This window comes from Leguminivora glycinivorella, chromosome 24 (genome assembly GCF_023078275.1).
Source record: "Leguminivora glycinivorella isolate SPB_JAAS2020 chromosome 24, LegGlyc_1.1, whole genome shotgun sequence".
Taxonomy (NCBI): Eukaryota; Metazoa; Arthropoda; class Insecta; order Lepidoptera; family Tortricidae; genus Leguminivora; species Leguminivora glycinivorella.
The window spans coordinates 9,774,310-9,786,660 of record NC_062994.1 but is presented as its reverse complement, the minus strand read 5'-3'; the positions used below and the strand labels follow the sequence as shown (position 1 = coordinate 9,786,660).

At 39.6% G+C, this 12,351-nt stretch overlaps 1 protein-coding gene and 1 non-coding gene across 2 annotated transcripts in view; one reads left to right on the top strand and one right to left on the bottom strand.

Annotated features, from left to right (window-relative positions):
- Nucleotides 1-12,351, top strand: part of LOC125238671 — a 72,935-nt gene extending 60,584 nt beyond the window's left edge. Inside the window, exons 10-19 of the mRNA XM_048146062.1 lie at nucleotides 2,344-2,425; nucleotides 2,836-2,929; nucleotides 3,216-3,423; nucleotides 5,027-5,124; nucleotides 6,192-6,357; nucleotides 7,612-7,927; nucleotides 8,526-8,621; nucleotides 9,133-9,223; nucleotides 10,566-10,659; nucleotides 10,844-12,351. Of these exons, the coding sequence (XP_048002019.1) occupies nucleotides 2,344-2,425; nucleotides 2,836-2,929; nucleotides 3,216-3,423; nucleotides 5,027-5,124; nucleotides 6,192-6,357; nucleotides 7,612-7,927; nucleotides 8,526-8,621; nucleotides 9,133-9,223; nucleotides 10,566-10,659; nucleotides 10,844-11,872 (2,274 nt within the window). The 3' untranslated portion in view covers nucleotides 11,873-12,351. The remainder of the gene's footprint in view (nucleotides 1-2,343; nucleotides 2,426-2,835; nucleotides 2,930-3,215; nucleotides 3,424-5,026; nucleotides 5,125-6,191; nucleotides 6,358-7,611; nucleotides 7,928-8,525; nucleotides 8,622-9,132; nucleotides 9,224-10,565; nucleotides 10,660-10,843) is intronic.
- Trnad-auc lies at nucleotides 362-434 on the bottom strand. The gene has a single exon. It is a non-coding gene; the product is annotated as a tRNA-Asp (tRNA).

Sequence of the window (12,351 nt, the reverse complement as noted above, 5' to 3'; positions counted from 1 at the left end):
ATTAGCAGAAACGTCTGCAATCGATGCCGTTAGGCTTAGAATAAATTTAAAAGTGGAAAATGTCTGCCTTGGGTGAGACTTGAACTCACGGCCGCTGGATCGATACTCCAGCGCTCTGCCAACTGAGACACCAAGACTTCAACCAAGCCAGCGAAATTTTCCACTACTAAGGTCAATGGGACCCGTAGCGACATCTACCGTAAGAGTGTTAAACTTCTTAAACGGCAACCGGAGTTCCAAGTCATATTGGAAATTCACCAGTTACGATGCGCTAACCATGCTAAATTTTAACTTCTGATTAGCAGAAACGTCTGCAATCGATGCCGTTAGGCTTAGAATAAGTTTAAAAGTGGAAAATGTCTGCCTTGGGTGAGACTTGAACTCACGGCCTCTGGATCGATACTCCAGCGCTCTGCCAACTGAGCCACCAAGACTTCAACCAAGCCAGCGAAATTTTCCACTACTAAGGTCAATGGGACCCGTAGCGACATCTACCGTAAGAGGCCGTGAGTTCAAGTCTCACCCAAGGCAGACATTTTCCACTTTTAAATTTATAAATTCTATTTGTAGGTAATACATTTCTAGTATCCTCAACTACAGGGTACGGCCCTCCAGGTAACCAAGTTATAAGAATAGCCAGATCCTCTAAAATTTCTTGTTAATAGATTAAATTAGATTAGATTTCTTTATTTCATGATAAAAATTACACTATATAGTCCGTTGCTTCTGGAAAGTTATGTATGAAAATGTTGGCATAATTAATGGAAGATTTTTTTTGATTGGGATATGTACATTACAGGCCGAAGTTATTTTTCATCAACCCTCCCCATCCCTCCCCCCTCTGCGTCACCCCTCTTCCCCCCCTTAAATAGCCGAAAATGCGGTTTTTCGCGATTTCTGACAAAACCGTTGTAGATACAGAAAAAGCGTGTAGGAAAAAAGTAATCCTTGATAAATTTACTACAAATCGTTCATTGACACTTTGGTTCTAGCACTTATAGGTTTCGCGTGATCCATCACGAAAGTTGGTCCTTTACTGCAATTTTCTTTAGTGAATGTTAAGTTTTCTCCCAAATTGCTTACGAAATCTGTTTGATATTACTAAAATATTATAAACTGAAAATGAATTTCAGGGGAAAAATCACTACCATGGGTGGGACTTGAACTCACGGCCACTGGATTGATACTCCAGGGCTCTACCAACAGCTACCAAAAGCTCATCCCCAGTCATAGATACACTATATAGATCAATGGTACTCCTAGCGACTACTATCGTGAAAATATTACGTCTTAAATAGTTACTGGAATTCCAAGACATATTGGAAATTCCACCCATGGTAGTGATTTTTCCCCCTTAATTTTATTTTAGTCATGAGTTACAATATTTTAGTTATATCAAACAAATTTCGACGATTTCGTATGCATTTTGGGCGAAAACTTAACATTCACTAAAGAAGATTGCAGCAAAGGACCAACTTTCGTGACGGATCACGCGTAAACTATAAGTGCTAGAACCAAAGTGTTAATGAATGAGTTGTAGTAAATTTATTAAGGATTACTTCGTTCCTACGCGCTTTTTCTGTATCTTCAACAGTTTTGTCAGAAATCGAGAAAAACCGCATTTTCGGCACTTTAAGGGAGGGTAGAGGGGTGACGCAGAGGAGGGAGGAGTGGGGAGGGTTGATGAAAAATAACTTCGGTCTATAACGTACATATTTCAATTTAAAAAACCTTCCATTAATTATGCCGTAATTTTAGCTAATTTCCCCCTGCTAATAAATTTGTTACATGCCAAAGTTATGTTTATCTTCTCATCATGATCGTTAAAAATTACATTATGAATTGAAAATAATAAAATGAATAGTTTCTCCCAATAAGGACCGTCATTTACAAAGAGAAATACACAAAGCACAATAATCACAATATCACAAATTCAATTCCATGTACTCATTTACAGAGTACAGAGGGTTATCTAACAAAAGGTTTCTCAATTTGCGCTTAAATGCTTCGTCACATGGCTCATTCCTAAGATCGGCAGGTAAGTGTTCGAAGTAAGTGTACCTATCTTGCAGACCTTATTACGTGGTCGCAGTGCATTTCACATGGCTTCTGACCGTATTCAGTGGAGACACGCTACTTGTGGTCGCGATCCTCACCATTGAGGGAACGTGGAAGAAACCTACCTAAGTACCTATGGCCCCTTCTAATATCCTTAATCACAGCCTGCGGCTGTCCAAGTATTCGCACTCATAAAATAGCCAGTTCCAAAAGCATACTATACAGGTTAAAAATCTAATCTGTGACGATGCCACAGACTAACAAAGTTCTTATATTTTATTGCAGCCAAGTTGCAGCTGTTGCGCTCAGTGCCACCCCACGCAGCCCGCCTGGGACATCAGTCTGCAGCACAGGTTCTGGGCTCCTGGTAAGATTCTTCCTTATATATGTCATATTATAAAATGTATGTATGTGCCGCAATCTTTTCATCATCGTTCAAAGAGTCACATTACTAGATATAAATTATAAATTGAAATAGATATCATACATGAAAGAAGAATGGTGGCCGAGCCGGGAATCGAACCCGGGTCTTCAGCTTACGTTACGCGGCTAACGTCTTTACCACTAGACCACACGCCGTTTTTTTTTCTTTCGTGTGTGATATCTATTTCAATTTATATACATATAGCTTGTAGTGTGACTACTTGAAAAAAGAACAAATCAAAAATATTAAATAAAATAATTTGATTTGTTCCCTAGTTGTATCGGTCAAAGACTTTTCTACTCCGAAAAAAATTTGTATATCTATTAATTTTCAAATTGTAATGAATGTTACAGGTCGCATTGGAAACCTGTACTCACCAAACCCTGGCACTGTAAGGAAGACTTCCGCCTGGAGCTGGTTCCCATGGCCCAGGAGCAACAGCCAGAAGTAAGTATACTCAATGGAGTCTCAAGTACGTTTCAAGTGCTATCGGGCCTCTGTATTTGACATTTCAAATGCGAAGGCCCGATAGCGCTTTAAATGATTATAGCGAATTAAATGAAACTTCAAAATTAAGCAGCTCTATGACTAGTTTATGGTACATTGCCGTCAGTTTTTAGAAACTAATTTTAGATACTTATTTTTAAGGATTTTAGTTTTTTTGTCCATAATGGCATCACCGTTCATTTGGGTATTTTACGTTATGTAATTATAAATGTCATTTCACCACCAGCTCTCGCTGCCGGATGGGAGTCCCTCAATCTGGAGACAGCGCCTACGGTTTTTGTGAGACTGAAACACCCACTAACCCTCAAGGCTTCGAAGAACGGTTCCCAGCCAACTTCCAGACCTTCCAACGGAATCAAGCTGGATTTCAGAGCTCTGGGACCTTCCAGAACTACCCAGCACAAATGCAGCAAGGTTATCAAGGACAATACCAGGTCAGTACAACATTATTTATGGCAAAATTGAGCTTCCAGGAGTTACAGGTGTCTTATAGGAAGTCTAAAAAGGCTTGTTTAGCATCCAGATAAACCTTACCCACAAGGCTTCCAAGAACGGTTCCCAGCGAACTTCCAGACCTTCCAGCGGAATCAAGCTGGATTCCAGAGCTCTGGGACTTTCCAGAACTACCCAGCACAAATGCAGCAGGGTTATCAAGGACAATACCAGATCAGTACAACATTATTTATGGCAAAATTAAGCTTCCAGGATTTACAGGTGTCTTATAGGAAGTCCAAAAGGCTTGTTTAGCATCCAGATAAACCTTACCTCAAGGCTTCGAAGAACGGTTCCCAGCCAACTTCCAGACTTTCCAGCGGAATCAAGCTGGATTCCAGAGCTCTGGAACCTTCCAGAACTACCCAGCACATATGCAGCAGGGTTATCAAGGACAATACCAGGTCAGTACAACATTACTTATGGCAAAATTGAGCTTCCAGGAGTTGCAGATGTCTTATAGGAAGTCCAAAAGGCATGTTTAGCATCCAGATAAATCTTACCCTCAAGGCTTCGAAGAACGGTTCCCAGCCAACTTCCAGACTTTCCAGCGAAGTCAAGCCGGATCCTAGAGCTCTGGAACCTTCCAGAACTACCCAGCACATATGCAGCAGGGTTATCAAGGACAATACCAGGTCAGTACAACATTATTTATGGCAAAATTAAGTTTCCAGGAGTTACAGGTGTCTTATAGGAAGTCCAAAAGGCTTGTTTAGCATCCAGATAAATCTTACCCACAAGGCTTCGAGGAACGGTTCCAAGCCAACTTCCAGACTTTCCAGCGAAATGAAGCTAAATTCCAGAGCTCTGGGACTTTCCAGAATTATCCAGCACAAATGCAGCAGGGTTATCAAGGACAATATCAGGTTAGTAAGATGCCCAACACCCATTTAAGGTGTTCTAGCCGTTTTAGGTCTTTAAGATTAGTTGAACGAAATCAGATTCCCAGACAAATCTTCAAGGACGTTTCACGGTCAAGTTGCAGACCTTTTAGAGAAACCAACTTAGTTTTCTAAGCTCCTGGATCTTTCAAAATTATTCAGCCTAGAGTCAGCTGGGGTTATCAGTTAACAGAGTCAAAAATATCAGCTAATCCTTAGGAGTCACGAGAACCCTTTGCCAAAAAGTTAAATTGTGACAGAACTGCTTCTGAGATTCGGCTTTCTGGCGATTTCCTGTCTTCCGAAACTCAGATGGTTTTAGGTCAAGTAAAAAAACAAAAAAAAATGTTTATTAGAAAAAATGACATAAAATTTTACCACTATATCTGTGGTCCCACACTAGGCGAGGCCTGTGTCGTGGTGACCGTTCTACAGGAATTTCTACATAATATATTTAGGGGTATCCTATCCTTTAGACAATTTACATTACAAAAGAAAAAGAAGAAAAAATATTAAAATAAAAACAAAAATAAAAATAAAAACAAAAATAAAAAAGTTTAAGAATGATATCACTAATTTCTTAACATTCTATATGCCTGTGTGAACCGTGTCTTATCTATTTGAATAACGTCAATAGACATATCATATTCGGTTTAATTTGCAGGTTGAAGGATTTGGGGAAGCCAGTGGTAGTTTCGACGCTCAAACCGGAGTGTGGGGCCCGCCCCCGCCATACAGCCCTCAAGGAAGAAGCGGCAGCCGGTGAGTGTTTTGAATTCAAAAGCAAAAGTTTTTAAAGTCTTTAAAACCATATTTTACATGTCTCTGTTTGGCCCAATGATTAACTGGCAGACAATGCCATTGGGCATTAAGTCCGCCATTTGTATACTTTTTAGGGTTCCGTAGTCAACTAGGAACCCTTATAGTTTCGCCATGTCTGTCTGTCCGTCCGTCCGTCCGCGGATAATCTCAGTGACCGTTAGCACTAGAAAGCTGAAATTTGGTACCAATATGTATATCAATCAGGCCGACAAAGTGCAAAAATAAAATGTGGAAAAAATGTTTTATTAGGGTACCCCCCCTACACGTAAAGTGGGGAGTGCAATCCTAACATGTGATATATTGTTGGATAGGTATTTAAAAAGGAATAAGGATTTACTAAAATCGTTTTTTGATAATATTCATATTTTCGGAAATAATCGCTCCTAAAGGAAAAAAAAGTGTGCCCCCCCCTCTAACTTTTGAACCATATGTTTAAAAAATATGAAAAAAATCACAAAAGTAGAACTTTATAAAGACTTTCTAGGAAAATTGTTTTGAACTTCAGTAGTTTTTGAGAAAAATACGGAAAACTACGGAACCCTACACTGAGCGTGGCCCGACACGCTCTTGGCCGGTTTTATTTGTGGAATAAAGTTTAAATACCTAAATAAAAAAATATTTTTTATACTAAAGGAAAATTACTCTTTCGACAGTATATTAACCCGGAACTCATCTATTCATGCTCTTAACCTTGAGTTTTAAAAAAACGGGTATAAAATACCTATCCAGCAGGCCTTTCTGTCTGTTAATAACCTAACCACAAAATTAAAATGTTGAAAAAACCCCGACCGCGACATAGTAGACCGATTTTCATGAAACATGGCTAAGAACACTCCCGACTAACTCAGCTTACAGACAAAAAAACACTAAATCTAAATCGGTTCATCCGTTCTACGATGCCACAAACAGACACACACACAGACAGACAGACAAACAGACAGACACACGGCAGCGTCGCTTTTGCGTCGGGGGTTAAAAACTGGTTTAAAACGTGATATATTTTACAGCCACCATCTCCACCAAGACCCAGCCGCAGCCACACTGCTTCACCACCACCACATCGACGTCCACCGGAACTCGACCCACGAGCACGCCATGCCCCACACCTGCCGGAACTCCTATATGCTGACCGACCGGGCCGATATCAGCCAGCGACCGGACCCCAGGATAACAGTACGTTATACTAACCTTACCGGAACTTTCACCGGAACCCCCGTTAATTCTGCCGGAACTCCTTTATTTATGTTGACCCACCGAAGCGATAGGGAACGCCCCAGGATAACTTATACTACCATTTATAGTTGTCCACCGGAACTCGACACACGAGCACGCCATGCCCCATGACTGACCGTAACGACATCAGTCAGCGTACGAACCCCAGGATAACCGTACGTTATACCACCACTATTTAGATGTCCATTGGAACTCTACCCACTAGCACGCCATGCCCCATTCCTGCCGGAACTCCTATATGCTGACCGACCGGGCCGCTATCAGCCAGCGACCGGACCCCAGTATAACCGTATGTTAACCACGAGCACGCTACGCCCCACACCTGCCGGAATTCTTATGCTGACTGACCGGTACGAGTTCAGCAACCGACCGAATCCCAGGATAACATATTACTATATCACATCCATATAGACGAATAATGAAACTTGCCGGAATTCGTGCCAGAACTCTTACATGTAGCTCGGCGTTCAACCTTCACTTTTAGACACTTGTACTTTTGTTCTTTGACTCAGAATATACCTTATTACACTCGGTCCGTGGGGCGGCGGTGCGCGCGGGCTCTGCAGAGAGCTGGGCAGGCGGTTGAGAGAGTCAACGGGGGACCCTCGCGCGGGCAGTTTTCTCGCGCAAAGGATTGCAATCGCAATACAGCGCGGGAATGTCCTTGCCACGCGGGCAAGGTTTATTATTTTAAGTTTTATTTTTAGGTAGTTTTAGTTTATTACGTTAAGTTTTATTTTTAGGTAGTTTTAGTTCATTATTTTAAGTTTTATTTTGTAAGTAGGTTATGTTCAGTGTCTTTTGTATAGGTATATTTTTACTTTGATTGTTTTATATGACAATAAAAATATACCTTATTACAAATTAAGAAGGATTTAAATTTTCGCCAGTCAAAGGGTGGGATGGCTCTCTATTTGACGTTTATAGCGTACTAGCTTTTGCCCGCGGCTTCGCTCGCGTTAGAACGACACAAAAAGTAGCCTATGTCACTCTCCATCCCTTCAAGTATCTCCACTTAAAAAATCACGTCAATTCGTCGCTCCGTTTTGCTGTGAAAGACGGACAAACAAACAGACACTCACACTTTCCCATTTATAATATTAGTATGGATTACACATTCATAGACATATCTTAAACATGTAGACATTTATTGCTAATCAATTTTTTATAAATAAACTGCTTTAATCCTTACAGGAACTCGCAAGAATGAACCCAGAACTCGCAAGAATCAATCCAGAATTGATCCGCATAAACCCAGAACTGACCAGAATCAACCCTGAACTCATCAGGGCCCAGGAAATCGCCCGGATCAATCCGGAACTGATCAGAACGCAGGAGCGGATAAACCTGGAGTTACGGAACCCGGATATTCGGAACTCGGATATGTTAGGCCAGGATATGAGGATGATGTATCAGCCTGAGGAGTTGGGGAGGCTTCAGGAGATGACTGAAGGGAGGTTTAACACGCTGAGGGGGCATTTGGTGCCGTATCCGTGTCAGAGGACTTTAGGTGAATTTTATTTTATAATCTAGAGATTTTATAATCTATAAGAGTTTCAATTTATAATTTATATATAGTAGTACGTGTGACTACTTGAAAAAAGAAGAAATCAAAAAATATTCAACAACATAATTTGATTTTCCCCTCACTAGCTTGGAAACACGTGTTTTGTCCTTTAATACCAGCGGGTAAAAAGTTAAAAACGCATTTTATCCACTAGTGGGTAAAGTAATTTGACCTTGAATAAAGTCAAATTAACTGCTTTAAAATTGATAAAAGTAGGTGAATCTAGTAATAAAGATGATGACCTTTGGAACTACTGGAAGCAGTGATAATCGCATTTTTTGCGTTGTAGTTTCCTCGCTATAGTGAGGGGAAAAGTTTTGTGTTACACTCGGGTGCAAATGTATTTTACTTCTCGTGTGTTAAAAAACTCGCAAGTTCAGGATTCTATTCTCGAACCACTCGCTTCGCTCGTGGTTCAACTATAGAATCCTTTCACTTGCTTGTTTTTCAATTCCACACTCGGCGTTAAAATACAACTTTGCCCCCTTGTATAACAAATAACTATTGTTCCCTAGTCGTATAAACTTTGATATGTTTACAGGAATGAGTGCCGGTAACCTGACCAATCTGCACAGAGACTGTCGAATGGACGACAATGTTACAGTCGAGTGCTTACACCAAAAGAGCGCAAGCAAAGGTATGATCAATCTTTATTTATACACCCTGTTCTTATTCAGTTCCGTTAACTTTAAGGGAAGGTTCTTTAGATCAAATACATTTAATTTCTCTAAGAAACAAGCGTCTTAACTTTTAAGTTTATCGAGTTATTAAAAAATTAAGATAATTACTGAACACGTGTGTGACAGCCTTTACCAATCCCTAATGTTATTTGTTTTGACTTGTGCCGTCAATCACTTGACACTAATTTAAATGTCATTCTTAAGGGTCTCTCACACTAATAAATTTATTTATTATGTAATGAAAACGATGAAAAATTTTTTTTTGTGAATTTAACTAAAAGTGATATACAGGATGTTTCCTAATAATGAACCTAACGACGTGTTGAATTTAACAGAAAACAAAAAAAACACGGTGTATAATTATCTTTATTGCATAGAATAATATTACAGTACAAAAAGGGCGACAATTTTCACTGCGGTAAAATAGGACACTGACCTCACACTTTGACTTAAATACTGTTTTTGCAGTTTCAGATCAAAGTACTGACTCGTGCCCTCCGAACCCGAAACAAGGCAAAGAAAACTTAGGCTTCCAAAATGACAAGCATTCCCCGATTCGGTAAGACTGTTTATTCATTTATTTTTCAAATAGCTTATCCCATATGTGCCTAACACATATTTTTTCCCTATTTTTGAGGTGACAACTAGGGTTGTAAATAGAAAAAAAAACCAAATATTTTTTTTTCAGAATTATGAAAAAAACATAAAAAAACCGAGCACAGTGGTTTTTTTTTCTAAATATGTTTTTTCAGATGAACAAATAATACGACAATAACGCGTTTTCGTGAGTTGTAACGTGTTTCAATAACAATAACGTACATTTTAATTCAATTAACATTCAGTATACAAACGTTTATTGGGGATTCCCCGATGTTGCGTGTAGCGTGGAGAGGCGGTGGTGTTGCCAACAGTAAATAGTGACAACTACCAACTAAAGATCAGAAATTATAGTTATTTGATTAAATTCGTTTAATAGTTAACATTTAAGTCTAAAAAACCGTAAAAAAGTATTAACTACTTTGCAAATTTTGAGATTTCGTACTTTAGAAAAAAAAAACATACTCCAGAAAAAAAACAAAAACTGTTTTTTTCACGGTTTTTGTTCATGTTTTTTTTCAAGCCAGAAAAAAAAACGTTTTTTGCAACCCTAGTAACAACCTCATTCTCCTCTCCTACTTACTTTAATGAGTAGTAGCGTGTTTTCTGCAGTGGGTCGAAAACGACCCTATATGGGCATATATACTCGCGGCTTTACTCGCGTTATATTCGAAAATTGCGGAATGCTCCATAAAAACTTCCACCCCCCCATTTTAGGGAAGTAGGGGGTTAGAAAGAGACAAAAAGTAGCCTACGTCACTCTCCATCCCTTCAATTATCTTCACTTAAAAAAATCACGTCAATTCGTCGTTCTGCTTTGCCGTGAAAGACGGACAAACAGACACACACACTTTCCCATGGATTTGTAATATTAGTATGGATATATACTTGAGGGACTTGAGGGAGGCCTTTGCCCAGTAGTGGGACAATATTTTTTTTTATACTACGTCGGTGGCAAACAAGCATACGGCCCGCCTGATGTAAAGCGGTCACCGTAACCTATGGACGCCTGCAACTCAAACAGTGTCACATGCGCGCTGCCACCCCATTAGAAACTTGTACATACCCTTTTGCTGTGTTAAGTACACGTAAAGTAATACAGTAGTAGTACAGTAATATGGCTCTAATATGGACAATTTTATTATTCTTAATGGTGGTTCAGAATTTTTTTCATGACACAGATGTAGTGTCACAGCTATTTTCGTTTTCACATGTGTTGATTGTTACATGGGTACTTACATAACGAAGTATATAAGATTTCTATGATTGGTAATTTATTTTTAAAATAAATAATTTACCAACAGGTCTTCTATGCAAGATTGTCATCGCGTGAACCAGAATGCCGAATCGGAAGTCTATTTTGCTGATGTGTCTAGCTGCTGCAACGTTTCTGTAAAGGTAAGGACAATACACATTTTTCTGTATACACGGTGTAACATAAGGACACCGATAATTTTAACAGCGTCCGCATGATATGACAGATAAAATGTCATATAAAAGGTACTCTATAGAAATTTTTATTCCAATACATTAGGCAATCAAGAAAACTAGGGAAAGAATACAGTGTGCATTGTTTTTTCAGGCGGATTGCTGCATGAACCCAAACGTCTCAGCGCTCGTCGGTACCATCGAAAACCACCCTGAATCCACATCCGAGTCCGACACAGGCTCCTTTACCCTAACGCGACAGCAGCGCCCCCAACCGCAGGTCGGCTCAAAACGGCGACCGCGCCAAGAAAAACACGTCAAACCGAGAGAAAATAATTCTGTGAGACTAACAGAACAACAGATAGAACAGCTTAACAATTCTATGAGAATGATGAACGAATCTAGAGTGAGCGAAAGAATGAATGATTCTAGGATCAGCGGAATCAACGATTCTAGAATGAGCGATAGAATGAACGAGTCCAGAATTAATGATGCTAGAAGTGCCAATGATTCTAGGACAAGCGAGAGAATTAATGAGTCTAGAATCAATGATTCTAGAAGCGTGAATGATTCTAGGATAAGTGAGAGGATGAATGAGTCCAGAATCACTGATTCTAGAAGTGCCAATGATTCTAGGATAAGCGGAGTGATGGATTCTAGGATCAGCGATAGAATGAACGAGACGCGACTAAGCGAGCGCTTAAACGATTCTAGAATCAGCGATAGGCTTAATGAGACTAGGTTGAGCGAGCGCGTGATAAGCGATAGAATGGAGCGAGATTCTAGATTGAGCGAAAGATTGAACGACACTAGAATGAGCGGTCGTAACGATTCTAGAGATCGCTTGAACGATTCTAGAGATGAAGAGAAAGTACGTCAAGTAAGACTGCCAAGATTCAGTCCAAAATCGAATCATCCTAGACAGTTGAGTTCAGAATCTAATAAGGCTGAATTCTTCGTGCCTCCACCGCCAAATCTGCCTACAGAAAAACAATTGAATGAAGAGAGTCAAGTATATTCTAACGAATCTGAAACAGCATGTCTCGGTCCTGATTCTCAATACGAAAGTGTGAGAGAGGAGAAAGATGAGATAAAAGTACATCATCATAGACATTGCTATAGTGATACTAATACTATGGATTCCGGCTGGCAGAGTGGCTCGGAAAAACAGGTCACTGATTAATGCAAGCAAGAACCCGTCTAGTAGGTCGTGAACTTTGCTCGGGCAACAACCCGCTGGGCGGGTTCTAACCATACAAGCGGTTATAGATAACTTCCGGTTTCTGACGTAGTGCGCCATTCCTGATCTGGCAGTGAATGTGTTAAAATTGGTTGTCAGAAGTGGATTGAAAGTACGTACATCAATGAATGACGAATGTCATTTATTTTCTTTCGATTGTATTAATTGTGTTACTTAACTTCAAATCTGGGTAAATCCGTTCTGCTTTAAGGTTGAATATATAAAAAAGTAATATGATCTGAAAGATAATCAACCTTATAGCAGAATGGTTTTTCCCAAGTTTTGAAGTTAAGCGACACAATTGTAAAATTGGAATGATTTTTCCAAGTAAATTCGAATTTGAATTATTGAATCTTAAAACTGAATTTTAGAAAACGAAAATACTTTTTATAAAAAAATACTTGACTTAAAATGCTCAGTGC